The 18906-nt window shown below is 37.3% G+C and overlaps 1 protein-coding gene across 3 annotated transcripts in view; it reads left to right on the top strand.

Moving 5' to 3' along the window:
- WNK3 (WNK lysine deficient protein kinase 3) overlaps positions 1 to 18906 on the top strand; it is a 180807-nt gene that overhangs the window by 120204 nt on the left and 41697 nt on the right. For all 3 annotated transcript variants that reach the window (XM_047844675.1, XM_047844676.1, XM_047844677.1), the window contains exons 12-13: positions 4036 to 4183; positions 17801 to 17917. In XM_047844675.1, coding sequence (XP_047700631.1) covers positions 4036 to 4183; positions 17801 to 17917 — 265 coding nt within the window. The remainder of the gene's footprint in view (positions 1 to 4035; positions 4184 to 17800; positions 17918 to 18906) is intronic.

Genomic DNA, 18906 nt, shown 5'->3' with positions numbered 1-18906 from the left:
TTGTGATCTTTACAGATTTTTTTCCTGTGGTTGACTTGTAGTTTTGTAGCATTGTGGCCTGAAAATATGCATGGTATGACTTAAATCTTCTTCAATTTCGTGAGACTTGTTTTGAGATCTAATATGTGATCTATTCTGGAGAATGTTTCATGTGCACTTTAAAAGAACATGTATTCTGCTGTTTGGGATAGAATGTTCTGAATGTATCTGTTAAATCCAGCTGTTCCAGTGTGGCATTCAAAGCCATTGTTTTCTTGTTGATGTTTTGTTTAAATGATCTGTCCACTGATGTAAGTTGGGTGTTAAAGTACCCAACTATTATTGTATTATTATTGACTTTTATGTTTGTTATTAACTGTTTTATGTCTTTTGTTGCTTGTAAGATGGGTGTCCTAGTTATTAAGAATTGTTACAACTTCTTGTTGGATATCCCCTTTATGATTATATAGTGTCCTTCTTTGGGGGCGCCTGGGTGGCGCAGTCGGTTAAGCGTCCGACTTCAGCCAGGTCACGATCTCGCGGTCCGGGAGTTCGAGCCCCGCGTCAGGCTCTGGGCTGATGGCTCAGAGCCTGGAGCCTGTTTCCGATTCTGTGTCTCCCTCTCTCTCTGCCCCTCCCCCGTTCATGCTCTGTCTCTCTCTGTCCCAAAAATAAATAAACGTTGAAAAAAAAAATTAAAAAAAAAAAATATAGTGTCCTTCTTTGTTTCTTGTTACTGTCTTTGTTTTAAAGTCTATTTTCTCTGATATAAGTATTGCTCCTCATCTTTCTGTTGACATCCATTTTTATGATAGACATTTCTCCACCCCCTCATTTTCATTCTGCTTGTGTCTTTAGGTCTAAAATGGGTCTCTTATAAGCCACATATAGATTTGTCTTGCTTTCTTTCCATTCTGTCCTCCTATGTCTTTTAGTATATGTGCTGCCGATGTCTTTTGATTGGAGCATTTAGTCCATTTATATTCAAAGTAATTATTGATAATGTATTCTCATTTTATTATTTGTTTTGTGGTTTCTGAAGATTTTCTCTGATCATTTTCTCTGATCATTGATGATTTTCCTTATTGATATATTTGGATTTTTTCTCTTTGTTCTTTACATACTTATTAATGATTTTTGATACATGGTTAACATTAGGTTTGTATATAACCTCTTAAGCATATAGCTGTCTATATTAATTTTATCATCATTTAAAATTAGAACCATTCTTTACTTCTCTCCTGCCCACATTTTAGGTATATTTTATCATATTTCCCATATTTACATATTTGACACATTTTCCTTTTATTTTGTGAATGCCTTGTCTGATTTTTGACAGAAATATTATTTTTTACTCCTTTTGTTTCCTACTTTTATACTGTCACTTTTGGTCTCTCCTTTCCACTCAAAGAGTCCCCTTAAATATTTCTTACAGGGTTGGTTTTTTGGTCATGAACTCCTTTAGTTTTTATTTGCCTAGGAAGCTCTTTATCTCTCCTTCTATTCTGATTGATAGCCTTGCTGAATAGTGTATTCTTAGCTACAGATTTTTCCCATTCAGCAGTTTGAATATATAAGGCCACTCACTTTTGGCTTGCAAAGTTTCTGCTGAAAAATCCCCTGCTAGCCTTTTTGGGTTTCTAGCCTTTTGGGTATCTTCTTTTGCCTTGCTGCTTTAAAATTTTTTTCTTTATCACTAAATTTTGCCAGTTTAATTACAATATATCTTGGTGTTGACCTCCTTTTGTTAATTTTGATGGGAGTTTCCTGTGCCTCCTGGATCTGGATGTCTGTTACCTTCCCCAGATCAGGGAAGTTTTCAGCTATTATTTTTTCAAGTAAATTTTGTACCCTCTTTTGTCTTCCTTCTTCTAGGGCTCCTATAATATGAATATTATTACATTTGGTGGAGTCACTGTGTTCTCTAAGTCTGTTTTCATTTTTCATAGTTCTTTTCTCTCTTGTTCAACTTGATTACTTTCCATTATTCTGTCTTCTAGGTCACTGAGTTGTTCCTCTGCTTCTTCCATCCTGCTGTTCATTCCATCTAGCATGCTTCTCATTTGGTTTATTGAGCCCTTTATCAATGCTATTTTATTCCTTATCTCTGTGTTAAGGGTCTCACTGATGTCTTCCACTCTTTTCTCAAGTCCAGTGAGTATCTTTGTGATCATTACTTTAAATTCTCTATTGAGCATGTTACTTATTTCTGTTTTGCTTAGATCTCTGGCCATGGCCTTGTACTGTTCTTTAATTTGGGATAAATTTCTCTGTCTTTTCATTTTACCTACATTTCTGTGTCCATTTGTCTGTGTTAGGAAATAAGCTACATCTTCTGTTCCTCAGGGTAATGATCTTATGATGAAGAGATCCTGTAGTGCCCTGCCATGTAGTGTCCTCTGTTTCCCTAGGCCTGGTGCTTCCTGGAGTGTCTCCAGTGTGTTCTGCATGTGCTCTTATGTTTTGTCTTTGCTGCTGTATCCTTTAGGTCAGTCGTCTATAGAGGCTTTGTTTGCCTATTACAAGGAATGTCTGGTCCCTGGACTGAATGTGGCACGTTTTAACTTAGGTGTGCTCTGGTCTGTTTGTGAAATGAGACCTGTTGCCACTGCTGCTGTAACTGAGGCTCCTCAAAACTCCTGAGTGGGAAGGTATGGTGTGAGCAGGGTTTGGGGCCAGTTTTCTAGAGGAGGGGACTGCTAAGGCATCAGTGGAAAATGAGAAGAGTGGTTCCACTGGAATATGGGGGACAGGGCTTGGTGTAAGCAAGTGTTGGTGTTGTGTTGGTTCCTATAGGTGTCCCTGTGCTTATGCTTAGGGTCAGTGGAGAGAAATGGCACTGTCTTGTTATTTTCTTCCTGAAGATTTCTCTCCGTGAACACTGCCTCTCTTGGATGTGGTCCAAAATAAACAAATAACCCTCTCCACTGTATGTTCCAGGTACTTTTCATATCACTGTTTCTGTGCTGTGTGCCCACAGGTTGTTTGCCTGCCTTCTCTGCAAGAGCAACATAATGCCCTCCATGCTGTATCCTAGCCAAGCCCAGTGACCTTTAAAACTCCAGACTTTATGCCCCTCTAGTTGCCAGCAGTCATAAAATTTGGCCCCTCTTGCTTTACAAGCCAATTGCTATGGAATTTGTTTCCCCCAAGCACTCCCCTGCATGTTAGTCTGTCTCACCCTTCTCTACAACCAGTGCATTCTCTCCACTCCCATGGTCATGGTCCATTTCACTCCCCAACCACATCTCTACACTTTTTACCTTCTTCCATGTGGCCTCTTTTCTACCTTTAGTTGTGTAGTATGCTCTGCCAGTCTTCAGGTCATTTTCTGGTGTATTTAGGAATATTTGATAGTTATCTGATTGTATTTGTGGGACAAGGTGAGCTTCGAGTACTCCTACTCCACTGCTATCTTGCAACAACCCACCAGTACATTTTCTTCATTGGATTTTCATTTTTTGTTCTTTCTCTTGCCCTATTCCTTTCTTCCTCACTTGGTCTATCTATATATACCCTATTGATTTTTTTCACATAAACAGGTATATTTTGAGTGAAAATTGGTTTTTAGAAGTTTTATTTGAACAAATTAATAATATACCCAAAAAACAAACAAGATAAAGCTGATCAAGAGAATCCTCTGATAAAAGGTTCCACAGAGGTCCATCACTGACAGTGTTTTTCTTTCATTCCCACTAGTGTCAGGTGATTGCCAAATAAATACATATTATCTCAGTGTTTCATAATTTTTAAAAACATCTTTATTGAGATATAAATCACACACTATTAAATTCACCCTTAAATGGGTGTACAATTTGCTATTTGTATATTCTCACATATTATATTTCTTATTTATTTTCCTTAAATTCATAATGTATTATTTTATAATTGGAAGTTGTCTAGAATTTTGCCATGAGAATGGAATTATTCTAGCTATCATAGAATTTCTGATGATAATTCTGATTTGGGTTAAATATTGGGCTTTGAGAATTATGGCATAGTGTTTGCTCTGAGAAATTGAATAGGAGTTGCTTTTTTTTTTTTTTAAATAACTAGTCTGAATCAAGATGTGGCAGCTGTGAAGGAAAACATCAATACTCCTGATAACCTATATGGAAATGGCAAACAAGATCGGACCAAACAAAGAAGAGCTTCCTGTCCTCGACCAGAGAAGGGGACTAAATTCCAACTTACTGTGCTTCAGGTCAGTGTGTAAATATTATTTGCTTAAGAGTGTGTGTATAGGTCTGTGTTGACAGAGAGGAGCCATGTTTCTTAAGAGGTGAGTATAAAGCATGTGAAGCGCTAATATTTCTCTCATTAAAATTTTTTCTGATAACAATATTATGTATTAGGAAGTATAGGCCAAATACAAGGAAGAAAATGAAATTCACTTTTTTCATCTTTTTCTATATGTATGTATAGTATTTTACATTATTAAGGTTGTAATAGTACTAGTAATGGTAGCAAATGTTTTCTTTTTTGGTAGACACCTTAAATGTTATGCCTTTGTTTTATCATTTAATCCTTCAGTAAACCTGTATGATAGGTGTTAGCATACTCATGTTTACAAATGAAGATATTGAAGATTAGAGGGGTAAAGCAATTTGCCTATGGTCATTGAACTAGCAATTGATAGTCTGATTGGAATCCAAACTTTAAAGCTGATATTTCTAACTAATTGGTATATACATCTTGGATGGATGCTTAAACCATTGTATAATTTCATATTCTTCCTTTTTTTTTGCTGAACACACACACACATATATTTTAATTTCATTAAGTTTTTAATTTTAATTCTAGTATAGTTAACATACAATGTTATATTAGTTTCAGTTGTACAATATAGTTACTCAAAAATCATATATATCACTTAGTGCTCATCATAAGTGTACTCTTTAATACCCATCACTTATTTTATCCATCCCCCATGCACATGCCCTCTGGTGATCATCAGTTTGTTCTCTATAGTTAGGAGTCTGTTTCTTGAGTGTCTCTCTCTCCTTCTCTCTTTTATTTTAATCTTCCGCTTATTTGTTTTGTTTCTTAAATCCTGTATATGAGTAAAATCTTATGGTATTTGTCTTTCTCTGACTGACTTATTGCACTTAGCATTATATTGTTGAACTACATCCATTTTGTTGCAAATGACAAGATTTCATTCTTTTTTATGTCTGAGTAACCTACTTTGTATGTATATACCATGTCTTTCAATTTTTTTTAATGTTTATTTATTTGTGAGACAAAGAGACAGAGACAGAGCATGAGAGGGAGGAGGGGCAGCGAGAGGGGGAGACACAGAATCTGAAGCAGGCTCCAGGGTCTGAGCTGTTAGCACAGAGCCCAATGCGGGGCTCGAACCCACAGACTGCAAGATCATGACCTGAGCTGAAGTCGGACACTCAACTGACTGAGCCACCCAGGCACCCAACCATATCTTTTTAAAAATTTTTTTTAATGTTTATTTTTAAGAGACAGAGTACATGTACATGATTGGGGGAGGGGTGGAGAGACAGGGACAGAGGATCCAAAGTGGGCTCTCTGCTGTCAGCACAGAGGTTCAAACTCATGAACTGTGAGATCATGACCTAAGCCAAAGTCAGACGCTTAACCAACTGAGCCACCCAGGCACCCCATATCTTCTTTATCCATTCATCAATTGATGGACATTTGTACTGCTTCCATATCTTGGCTACTGTAAATGCTGCTATTAACATAGGGGTGCATGTATCCCTTTGAATTAGTGTTTATTTATCCTTAATGTAAACACCTAGTAGTGTGATTACTGAATCATAGGGTAGTTTTGTTTTTAACATTTTGAGGAACCTCCATACTGTCTTCCACAGTGGCTATACCAGTTTGCATTTTCAGCAACAGTGCATGAGGGTTCCCTTTTCTACACATCCTCATAAACACCTGTTGTTACTTGTGTTGTTGATTTTAGTCATTGTGACAGGTGTGAGGTGATATCTCATTATAGTTTTGATTGCAATGCCATGATGATAAGTGATGATGAGCATTTTCATGTGTCTTTTGGCCTGAGTATCTTCTTTGGAGAAATGTCTGTTTAAGTCTTCTGACAACTTTTTAATTCGATTATTTGTTTTTGTATGTTGAGTTTTATAAATTCTTTATATATTTTGCATACTAGCCCTTTATTGGATATGTAATTTGCAAGTATCTTCTCCCATTCCATAGGTTGCCTTTTAGTTTGTTTTTTTTTTTAATTTTTTTTTAATGTTTATTTATTTTTGAGATAGAGAGAGACAGAGCATGAACAGGGGAGGGGCAGAGAGAGAGGGAGACACAGAATCCGAAACAGGCTCCAGGCTCCAAGCTGCCAGCACAGAGCCCGACGCGGGGCTCGAACTCACGGACCGTGAGATCATGACCTGAGCCAAAGTCGGACGCTTAACCAACCAAGCCACCCAGGCGCCCTGCCTTTTAGTTTTTTTAGTTGTTTCCTTTGATGTGCAGAAGCTTTTTATTTTGATGTCATCCCAGTAGATCATTTTTGCTTTTGTTTCCTTTTCCTCAGGAGATATAAATAGAAAGAATTTGCTACTGCTGATTTCAAAGAAGTTAATGCCTGTGTTCTCTTCTAGGAATTTTACAGTTTCAGGTCTCACATTCAGATCTTTAATCCATTTTGAACTTATTTATGTGTATGGTATAAGAAAGAGGTGGAATTTCATTCTTTTGCATGTTGCTGTCCAGTTTTTCCAACACCATTTGTTGAATGGACTGTCCCTTTACCATTGCATATTGTTTCCTGCTTTGTCAAAGATTAATTAACCCTGAAGTTGTGGGTTTATTCTGCATCTTCTATTTCTTTTCATTGGTTTTTGTGTCTCTTTGTGCCCGTACCATACTGTTTGATTACTATAGCTTGGGAGTATAACTTGAAATCCAGAATTGTGATGTCTTCAACTTTGCTTTTCCTTTTCAAAATTGATTATTTGCATCTATGTTCATCAGGGATATTGGCCTGTAGTTCTCTTTTTGAGTGGTGTCTTTATCTGGATTTTGTATCAGAGTAATGCTGGCCTCATAGAGTGGATTTGGAAGTTTTGCTTCCTTTTCTATTTTTTTGGAATAGTTTGAGAAGAATAGGTATTAACTCTTCTTTAAATTTTGTTAAAATTCACCTGTGAAGCCATCTGGTCCCTAACTTTTGTTTGTTGGGAATTTTTTGATTACTGACTCAACTTCTTTGCTGGTTGTCTCTGTTCAAATTTTCTATTTCCTTCTGTTTCAGTTTTCGTAGTTTATATGTTTCTAGGAGCTTATCCATTTCTTCTAGATTATCCAATTTGTTGGCATATAGTTTTTCATAGTATTCTCTTATGATTATATGTTTGATGTTGGTTGTTATTTCTCTTTTCTCATTTGTGATTTTATTTATTTGAGCCCTTTCTCTTTTTTCTTGACAAGTCTGACTAGAGGTTTAACAATTTTATAATTTTTTTCAAAGAACCAGCTCCTGGTGTCATTGATCTGTTCTATTGTTTGTTTTGTTTTGTTTTGCTTTGCTATGTTTTGTTTTTAGTTTCTATATCTTTTATTTCTAATCCCATCTTTGTTATTTCCATTTTTCTTCTGGTTTTAGGTTTTGACTGTTGTACTTTTTCTACCTCCTTTAGGTGCATGGTCAGGTTGTTTATTTGAGATATTCCTTCCTTCTTGAGGTAGACCTGTATTGTTGTAAATTCCCTCTTAGAACAACTTTTGCTACATCCCAGAGGTTTTGGATCATTGTGTTTTCATTTTCATTTGTTTCCCCGTACTTTTTTTTTAATTTTTATTTTTTTAACTTTATTTTTTATTTTTTAAAATTTACATCCCAACTAGTTAGTATATAGTGAAGCAATGATTTCACTAGATTCCTTAATGCCCCTTACCCATTTAGCCCGTCCCCACTCCCACAACCCCTGGGGACTATGTGCCATCGAGGCCAGGCCATGAGTTTGGGCTCAATGTGCGATGGTGGCTGGGGATCGCAGTTGGGCAAGATACACGAGGGTGGTGGGTGTGCATAGCTGGATATGGTGCTGCTGACATGCCTGTTGCCTGAGTCATAGGGTAGGTCTATTTTTAATTTTCTGAGGAACCTCCACACTGCTTTCCAGAGCGACTGCACCAATTTGCATTCCCACCAACAGTGCAAGAGGGTTTCCGTTTCTCCACATCCTCTCCAGCATCTATAGTCTCCTGATGTGTTCATTTTGGCCACTCTGACTAGTGTGAGGTGATACCTGAGTGTGGTTTTGATTTGTATTTCCCTGATAAGGAGCGACGTTGAACATCTTTTCATGTGCCTGTTGGCCATCCGGATGTCTTCTTTAGAGAAGTGTTGATTCATGTTTTCTGCCCATTTCTTCACTGGGTTATTTGTTTTTCGGGTGTGGAGTTTGGTGAGCTCTTTATAGATTTTGGATACTAGCCCTTTGTCCAATATGTCATTTGCAAATATCTTTTCCCATTCCGATGGTTGCCTTTTAGTTTTATTGGTTGTTTCCTTTGCTGTGCAGAAGCTTTTTATCTTCATAAGGTCCCAGTAATTCACTTTTGCTTTTAATTCCCTTGCCTTTGGGGATGTGTTGAGTAAGAGATTGCTACGGCTGAGGTCAGAGAGGTTTTTTCCTGCTTTCTCCTCTAAGGTTTTGATGGTTTCCTGTCTCACATTCAGGTCCTTTATCCATTTTGAATTTATTTTTGTGAATGGTGTGAGAAAGTGGTCTAGTTTCAACCTTCTGCATGTTGCTGTCCAGTTCTCCCAGCACCATTGGTTAAAGAGACTGTCTTTTTTCCATTGTATGTTCTTTCCTGCTTTGTCAAAGATGAGTTGGCCATACGTTTGTGGGTCTAGTTCTGGGGTTTCTATTCTATTCCATTGGTCTATGTGTCTGTTTTTGTGCCAATACCATGCTGTCTTGATAATTACAGCTTTGTAGTAGAGGCTAAAGTCTGGGATTGTGATGCCCCCTGCTTTGGTCTTCTTCTTCAACATTACTTTGGCTATTCGGGACCTTTTGTGATTCCATATGAATTTTAGGATTGCTTGTTCTAGCTTGGAGAAGAATGCTGGTACAATTTTGATTGGGATTGCATTGAATGTGTAGATAGCTTTGGGTAGTATTGACATTTTGACAATATTTATTTTTCCAATCCATGAGCAGGGAATGTCTTTCCATTTCTTTATATCTTCTTCAATTACCTTCATAAGCTTTCTATAGTTTTCAGCATACAGATCTTTTACATCTTTGGTTAGATTTATTCCTAGGTATTTTATGCTTCTTGGTGCAATTGTGAATGGGATCAGTTTCTTTATTTGTCTTCCTGTTACTTCATTATTAGTGTATAAGAATGCAACTGATTTCTGTACATTGATTTTGTATCCTGCAACTTTGCTGAATTCATGTATCAGTTCTAGCAGACTTTTGGTGGAGTCTATCGGATTTTCCACGTATAATATCATGTCATCTGCAAAAAGCGAAAGCTTGACTTCATCTTTGCCAATTTTGATGCCTTTGATTTCCTTTTGTTGTCTGATTGCAGATGCTAGAACTTCCAACACTATGTTAAACAACAGCGGTGAGAGTGGGCATCCCTGTCGTGTTCCTGATCTCAGGGAAAAAGCTCTCAGTTTTTCCCCATTGAGGATGATGTTAGCTGTGGGCTTTTCATCAATGGCTTTTATGATATGTAAGTATGTTTCTTCTATCCCGACTTTCTCAACGGTTTTTATTAAGAAAAGGTGCTGGATTTTGTCAAAGGCCTTTCCTGCATCGATTGACAGGATCATATGGTTCTTCTCTTTTTTTTTTGTTAATGTGATGTATCACGTTGATTGATTTGCGAATGTTGAACCAGCCCTGCATCCCAGGAATGCATCCCACTTGATCATGGTGAATAATTCTTTTTATATGCTGTTGAATTCTATTTGCTAGTATCTTACTGAGAATTTTTGCATCCATATTCATCAGGGATATTGGCCTGTAGTTCTCTTTTTTTACTGGGCCCAAGAGACTCATTTTAGACCTGAGGACACCTTCAGATTGAAAGTGAGGGGATGGAGAACTATCTATCATGCAACGGGAAATCAAAAGAAAGTTGGAGTAGCCATACTTATATCAGGCAAACTAGACTTTAAATTAAAGGTTGTAACAGGAGATGAAGAAGGGCATTATATCATAATTACAGGGTCTATCCATCAGGAAGAGCTAAGAGTAATAAATGTCTATGCACCGAATACGAGAGCCCCCAAATATGTATAACAGTTAATCACAAACATAAGCAAACTTATTGATAAGAATGTGGTAATTTCAGGGGACTTTAACTCCACTTACAGCAATGGATAGAACATCTAGACAGAGAATAAATAAATAAACAAGGGCCCTGAATGATACATTGGATCAGATGGACTTGACACATATATTTAGAACTCTGCATCCCAAAGCAACAGAATATACTTTCTTCTCGAGTGCACATGGAACATTCTCCAAGATAGGTCACATACTGGGTCACAAACCAGCCCTTTGTAAGTATACAAGAATTGAGATCATACCATGCATACTTTCAGACCACAATGCTATGAAGCTTGAAATCAAGCACAGGAAAACGTCTGGGAAACCTCCAAAAGCATGGAGGTTAAAGAACACCCTAGTAAAGAATGAATGGATCAACCAGGCAATTCGAGAAGGAATTAAAGAATTATGGAAACAAATGAAAATGAAAATACAACAATCCACACGTTTTGGGATGCAGCGAAAGCAGTCCTGAGAGGAACATACATTGCAATGCAGGCCTATCTCAAGAAACAAGAAAAATCCCAAATACAAAAGCTAACAGCACACCTAAAGGAAATAGAAGCAGATCAGCAAAGACACCCCAAAGTCAGCAGAAGATAAAAGTAAAGATCAGACCAGAAATAAGCAGTATTTATTTAGTATAGAATCTAAAAAAAGATTAGAGCAGATCAATGAATCCAAGAGTTGGTTTTTTGGAAAAATAAACAAAATTGATAAACCGCTAGCCAGGCTTCTCAAAAAGAAAAGGGAGATGGCCCAAATAGATAAAATCATAAATGAAAATGGAATTATTACAATCAATCCGTCAGAAATGCAAGCAGTTTTCAGGGAATACCATGAAAAATTATATGCCAACAAACTAGACAACCTGGAAGACATGGACAAATTCCTAAGCACCCACACTCTTCCAAAACTCAAACAGGACAAAATAGAAAATTTGAACAGACCCATAACCAGTGAGGAAATTGAATCAGTTATCAAAAATCTCCCAGCAAATAGGAGTCCAGGACCAGATGGCTTCCCTGGGGAATTCTACCAGACATTTAAAGCAGAGATAATACCTTTCTTTCTCAAGTTGTTCCAAAAAATAGAAAGGGAAGGAAAACTTCCAGACTCATTCTGTGAAGCCAGCATTACTTTGATTCCTAAACCAGACAGAGACCCAGCAAAAAAAAGAGAACTACAGGCCAATGCAAAAATTCTCAATAAGGTACTAGCAATTCAAATCCAACAGCATATAAAAAGAATTATTCACCATGATCAAGTGGGATTCATTCCTGGGCTTCAGGGCTGGTTCAATATTCACAAATCAATCAATGTGATACATCACATTAACAAAAGAAGAGAACCATATGATCCTGTCAATAGATGCAGAAAAAGCATGTGACAAAATTCAGCATCCTTTCTTAATCCGTCAAGAAACTCGGGATAGAAGGAACATACTTAAACATCATAAAAGCTATTTATGAAAAGACCACATCTAATATCATCCTCAGTGGGGAAAAACTGAGAGCTTTCCCCCTGAGATCAGGAGCACGACAGGATGTCCACTCTCACCGCTGTTGTTTAACATAGTGTTGGAAGTTCTAGCATCAGCAATCAGACAACAAAAGGAAATCAAAGGCATCAAAATGGGCAAAGATGAAATCAAGCTTTCACTCTTTGCATATGAAATGATATTATACTAGGAAAACCTGATAGACTCCACCAAAAGTCTGCTAGAACTGATACATGAATTTTGCAAAGTCACAGGATGCAAAATTAATGTACAGAAATCAGCTGCATTCTTATACACTAATAACGAAGCAACAGAAAGACAAAGAAACTGATCCCATTCACAATTGCACCAAGAAGCATAAAATACCTAGGAATAAACCTAACCAAAGATGCAAAAGATCTGTATGCTGAAAACTATTGAAAGCTTAGGAAGGAAATTGAAGAAGATATAAAGAAATGGAAAAACATTCTGTGCTCATGGATTGGAAGAATAAATATTGTTAAAATGTCAATACTAACCAAAGCTATCCACACGTTCAATGCAATACCAATCAAAATTGCACCAGCATTGTTCTCAAAACTATAACAAACAATCCTAAAATTTGTATGGAACCACACAAGGCCCCGAATAGCCAGAGTAATATTGAAGAAGACCAAAGCAGGAGGCATCACAATCCCAGACTTTAGCCTCTACTACAAAGCTGTAATTATCAAGACAGCATGGTATTGGCACAAAAACAGACACAGAGACCAATGTAGTAGAATAGAGACTCCAGAATTGGGCCCACTAAAGTATGGCCAACTAATCTTTGACAAAGCAGGAAAGAACATCCAATGGAAAAAGTCGCTTTAACCAATGGTGTTGGGAGAACTGGACAGCAACATCCAGAAGGATGAAACTAGACCACTTTCTCACACTATTCACAAAAATAAATTCAAAATGGATAAAGGACCTGAATGTGAGGCAGGAAACCATCAAAACCCTAGAGGAGAAAGCAGGAAAAAACCTCTCTGACCTCAGCCGCAGCAATTTCATACTTGACACATCCCCAAAGGCAAGGGAATTAAAAGCAAAAATGAACTATTGGGACCTCATGAAGATAAAATGCTTGTTCACTGCAAAGGAAACAGTCAACAAAACTAAAAGGCAACCAACAGAATGGGAAAAAATATTTGCAAATGACATATCACATACAGAGCTAGTATCCAAAATCTGTAAAGAGCTCACCAAACTCCACACCCGAAAAACAAATAACCCAGTGAAGAAATGGGCAGAAAACATGAATAGACACTTCTCTAAAGAAGACATCCAGATGGCCAACAGGCACATAAAAAGATGCTCAACATCACTCCTCGTCAGGGAAATACAAATCAAAACCACACTCAGATATCACCTCACGCCAACCTGAGTGGCTAAAATGAACAAATCAGGAGACTATAGATGCTGGAGAGGATGTGGAGAAACAGGAACCCTCTTGCCCTGTTGGTGGGAATGCAAACTGGTGCAGCCACTCTGGAAAACAATGTGGAGGTTCCTCAAGAAATTAAAAATAGAACTACCCTACCACCCAGCAGTTGCACTACTAGGTTTTTATCCAAGAGATATAGGAGTGCTGATGCATAGGAGCACTTGTACCCCGAGGTTTATAGCAGCAGTTTCAACAATAGCCAAATTATGGAAAGAACCTAAATGTCCATCAACTGATGAATGGGTAAAGAAGTTGTGGTTTATATATACAATGGAATACTACTTGGCAATGAGAAAGAATGAAATATGGCCTTTTTTAGCAGCATGGATGGAACTGGAGAGTGTCATGCTAAGTGAAATAAGTCATGCAGAGAAAGACAGATACCAAATGTTTTCACACTTATGTGGATCCTGAGAAACTTAACAGAAGACCATGGGGCAGGGGAAGGGGGAAGAAAAAGTTACAGTGAGGGAAGGAGGCAAACCATAAGAGACTCTTAAAAACTGAGAATAAACTGAGGGTTGATGGGGGGTGGGAGGGAGGGGAGGGTGGGTGATGGGCATTGAGGAGGGCACCTGTTGGGATGAGCACTGGGTGTTGTATGGAAACCAATTTGACAATAAATTTCATATTAAAATAAAAACAGTGATCACAAGTGCCCTCCTTAGTACCCATCACCCATCTAGCTCATCTCCCACTCCCCTCCCTTCATCAACCCATAGTCTGTTTTCTAGAATTAAGAGTCTCTTGTGGTTTTTTTCCCTCTCTTCTCTTTTCCCCCTTGCCATATGTTCATCCTTTTTGTTTCTTAAATCTCACATATAAATGAAATTGTATGGTAATTGTCTTTCTCTGAGTGACTTATTTCGCTTAGCATTATACATTCTAGCTCCATCCACATTGTTGCATATGGCAAGATTTCATTCTTTTTGACTCATGAGTAATATTCCAGTGTGTGTGTGTATGTGCGCGCGCGCGTGTGCGCCCATGCACGTATACACCATATGTTCTTTATGCATTCATTATCCATTCAGTAGTCGATGGACATTTGTGCTCTGTCCATAGTTTGGCTATTGTTGATTCTTTATATATTTTGGATACTAACCTTTTATTGGATAGGTCATTTGTAAATATCTTCTCCCATTCAGTACATTGTTTTTTAGTTTTGTTGATCGTTTCCTTTGTTGTACAGAAACATTTTAGTTTGATGTAGTCCCAATAGTTCATTTCTGCTTATATTTCCCTTGCTTTGGCAGACTTATCTAGAACAATATTGGTATATCCAATGTCAGAGAAATTACTGCCTGTGTTCCCTTGTAGGACTTTAATGGTTTCAAGTCTCACATTTAGTTCTTTCATCCATTTTGCATTTATTTTTGTGTATAGTGTACAAAAGTGGTCTAGTTCCATTCTTTTGCATGTAGTTCTCCAGTTTTACCAACACTAATTTTCAAGGAGCCTTTTCCAATTGTGTGTTCTTGTCTCTTTTGTTGAAGATTAAATTACCATGTAATTGTGGGTTTATTTCTGGGCTTTAGTCCTGTTCTGTTGATTTGTGTGTCTGTTTTTGTGCCAGTACCATGCTCTTTTGATTATGATAGCTTTGTGGTATAACTTTAAGTCTGGAATTGACATACATATAGCTTTATTTTTCTTTTTGAAGATTGTTTTGGCAAATCTGGGTCCTTTGTGGTTGCATACAAATTTTAGGATATTTTTTTCTAGTTCGGTAAAAAAAAATGTTTTGGTGAGGTTTACATTAAATCTGTAGATTGCTTTCGGTTATATGGTCATTTTAACAATATATGTTCTTCAAATTCTTGAGCATGAAATATCTTTCCATTTGTTTGTATTGTCTTCAATTTCTTTGAGAGAGAGAGACAGAGACAGAGCACGAGTGGGGAAAGGCAGAGAGAGAGAGAGGGAGACACAGAATTCAAATCAGGCTCCAGGCTCTGAGCTGCCAGCACAGAGCCCAACGGGGGCCTCAAACTCACAAGCCATGAGATCATGACTTGAGCTGAAGTCAGATGCTTAAACATTTGAGCCACCCAGGCGCCCCGAAATGCAACTGATTTCTATACATTGATTTTGTATCCTGAAACCTTTGTAAATTCATTTATTAGTTTTAGTAGTTTTTTGGTGGTTTTTCACATAGAGTGTCATGTCATTTTCAAATTGCAAAAGGTTACTTGTTTCTTGCCAATTTGGATCCCTTTTATTTCTTTTTGTGTCTAATGGCTGAGGCTAGGATTTCCAGTACTATGTTGAATAAAAGTGGTGAGAGTAGACATCCTTGACTTTTTCCTGACCTTAAGGGGGAATGTTTTCAGTTTTCACCATTGAACATTACGTTATCTGTGGATTTTTCATATATGGCCTTTATTATGTTGAGGTACGTTCCCTCTCAACCTAGTTTCTTGATTATTTATATCATGAAAGGATGTTGTGCTTTGTCATATGCTTTTTTGCATCTATTGAAATGATCATATGGTTCTTATCGTTTCTCATGTTGATGTATGTATCACAGTGATATATTTGCAAATATTGAGCCACCCTTGCATCCCAGGAAAAATTCCACTTGATCGTGGTGAATGATTTTTTTAATGTGTTATTGGATTCAGTTTGGTGGTATTTTGTTGAGTACTTTTGCATCTACGTTCATCAGTGATTTTGGCTTATAGTTCTTTTTTTGTATGTCTTTATCTGGTTTTGTAATGCTGGTTTCACAGAATGAATTTGGAAGTTTTCCTTCCTTTTCTATTTTTTGCAATAGTTTGAGAAGTCATATTCTTATTTATTTATTTATTTATTTATTTATTTATTTATGGGAGAGAGAGAGAGAGAGAGAGAGAGAGAGAGAGAGAGAGAGAGAGACAAGTTGAGAGAGAGACTCCCAAGCAGACTCAGGGCTGTCAGTGCAAAACCCATTGCAGGGCTCAGTCCCACAAACCAGGAGATCATGATCTGAGCCAAAATCAAGAGTTGGATGCTTAACTGACTGAGCCACCCAGGTGCCCCGTATTCTCCATTTTTAAAAACTTAATATATCACGCGCATTTTCCTGTGTCGCTTTTTAATTTTTCAGTAGCATAATATTTAAAATATTTTTCTTATTTTACAGTGAGAGAGAGAGAGAGAGAGAGAGCAAGTGAGCAGGGGAGAGGGGCAGAGGGAAAGAGAGAATTTTAAATTGGCTCTTGCTCAGCTTGGAGCCTAATGTAGGGCTTGATCCATTGACCCTGGGATTATGACCTGACCTGAAATCAAGAGTTGGATGCTCAACTCACTGAGCCACTCAGGTGCCCTGGTAACATAATATTTTAAATTGTTGCCTTAGATAGTCCCTTGTATAGAGATATAATATTTTAATAATCACTTCTGTTATTCTTCATTTAAATTGTTTCTATCAGTCTATCTCTGTCTGCCAGTCTGTTTCTTCTCTTTTTGTCTTTCTCTCTCCTTTTGTCTGTGTGTCTGTGCATGTCTCTTTCTCTGTAGCAAACACTCTTGAACACAGATCTATATAAAGATCCCTGTTTTTTTTTTAAGATCCCTGTTTTTTTTAATGATTCATTGCTAGAAGTAGAATTAATAGGTAAAAAAGTGACAAGCAGAAAACTGAACTCTTAAACTGAGAGAACAGGGGAGCCTGGGTGGCTCAGTGGGTTAAGCATCTGATGTTGGCTCAGGTCATGATCTTGCAGTTCGTGAGTTCAAGCCCCGCATCGGGCTCTGCACTGGTGGTGTGGAGCCTGCTTGGGATTCTCTTTCTCTCCCTGTCTCTCTCTGCCCCTTCCCCCTTTCCATATGCTCTCTCTCTCTCTCTTTCTCTCTCAAAATAAATAAATAAACTTAAAAAAATTCAGAGAACAAAAATGGTTGGCAGAGGAGAGGTTGTTGTAAGGGATAATGTACAGCAAAGGGACTAAAGTCAATGAGAGTGTAATAACGTTGTCTTGTGACAGATGGTAACTACATTTACCATGGTAAGCACTGAGTAATGCGTGGAATTGTTAAACCAGTATGTTGTACACCTGAATCCAATATAACTGTTAATTTTACTTCAATTTAAATTAAGTCAATAAAAGTAGTGAAAATATATGAAGATTTAACAATTTTTAAAATTCACGTTGCTAGATTGCCATCCAAAAAGGTTGGACCAGTATACATTTCCATTAGCAGTGTGATTTCTATTGCTTAACGTGCTAATTTGTGTGATTAAGAGAATTTTGGAAATGAAGGACTAAATAAACTGCATTTTGGCAAAATACAGTGACTCTTCAGACTTTGCGTTTTCATAAAAGTTAAATTTTTCTTTTCCACAGGATCACAGTTCTAATATTTTGCTAATTTAAGTCTTTTATTTGTCATAGAATGGGTGTTAAGGCAGTGTTTCAACAGGGAAAAAAAACCTTCTTAGAATCTCAACAATTTAAACTATTTTTCCATATATTGTGTGTTAACTCATCTAGACGTTCCTTTGTCCATTTGCAAATAGAAGATAATAACTGACTCTTAAATTGGTGAAATGTTTGTGCCCAGGTGTCAACATCTGGAGACAACATGGTGGAGTGTCAGTTGGAGACACACAACAACAAGATGGTCACCTTCAAGTTTGATGCTGATGGTGACGCACCAGAAGACATTGCAGATTATATGGTAAGTACAATGAAACCAGATTACCTTCCATCTGGCATTGCATCTCTTTTTTCCTCTCATTCTTTCCCCTCATTTATTCAGAGCAATCTTTTTTTAGGGTACCATTAGTTTTTAAAATTTGCACAAAGATAAACTGCTTATGATCAAGAGTAAGTCACTGTACCTTCTTTCATTTTATTATACTTATTTCTAAAATATGAGAGTGTTTTATTAAGACATTACCTAGGTCAGTGGTTCTTACCACCTTAAGAGCTTTTAAAAACAAATCCATTGCCTCGGTCCCTAATTAAATCAGAATCTTTGGAGTTAAGGCCTAAGCATCAGTAGTTTATGAAATGCTCCAGGTAATTCTAATGTAGTAGCTACTGATATACCATCTTACATATAGATGTCAAGTAATGTTCATCATTTCATTTAGTTTTCGTACTTTTTTTTTGAATTGTTAGGCTTAAGTTAGTAGTTTTGTCCTATTTTCATGGGGATAGGTAAGGGTGGCGGGAAGAGTACATAATGCTTTTGTTTCTGCCAATTTTCTTCAGATATGTATTCTTGTAGAAACAGAATTAAACGTTTTGTTTAAATTCTTTTGACGTTTATTTATTTTTTTGAGAGAGAGAATGTGAGCAGGGAACAGGCAGAGAGAGAGGGAGACACAGAATCTGAGGCAGGTTACAGGCTCTGAGCTGTCAGCACAGAGCCCAATGCTGGGCTTGAACCCACAAACTGTGAGATCATGACCTAAGCCAAAGTTGGATGCTTAACCAACTGAGCCACCCAGGCACCCCCATAATTAAACATATTAAAAGTTAACATCATTTCTGCCTCTTGTTTAACATCATATTTTATGAACTGTCTCCAGGCCATGCTTTATCATCATTAGAGATGTTTCATTTTGTGATTTGTGATTTAAAAACTTATGGGTTTGGACATCCTAGTTTCAAACATAAACATTGCCTCAGTTGTGTTCCTCAAATGATAATTTATAGAAT

This window comes from Prionailurus viverrinus, chromosome X (genome assembly GCF_022837055.1).
Source record: "Prionailurus viverrinus isolate Anna chromosome X, UM_Priviv_1.0, whole genome shotgun sequence".
Lineage (NCBI taxonomy): Eukaryota > Metazoa > Chordata > Mammalia > Carnivora > Felidae > Prionailurus > Prionailurus viverrinus.
This window is presented reverse-complemented; position numbering and strand designations above follow the sequence as displayed.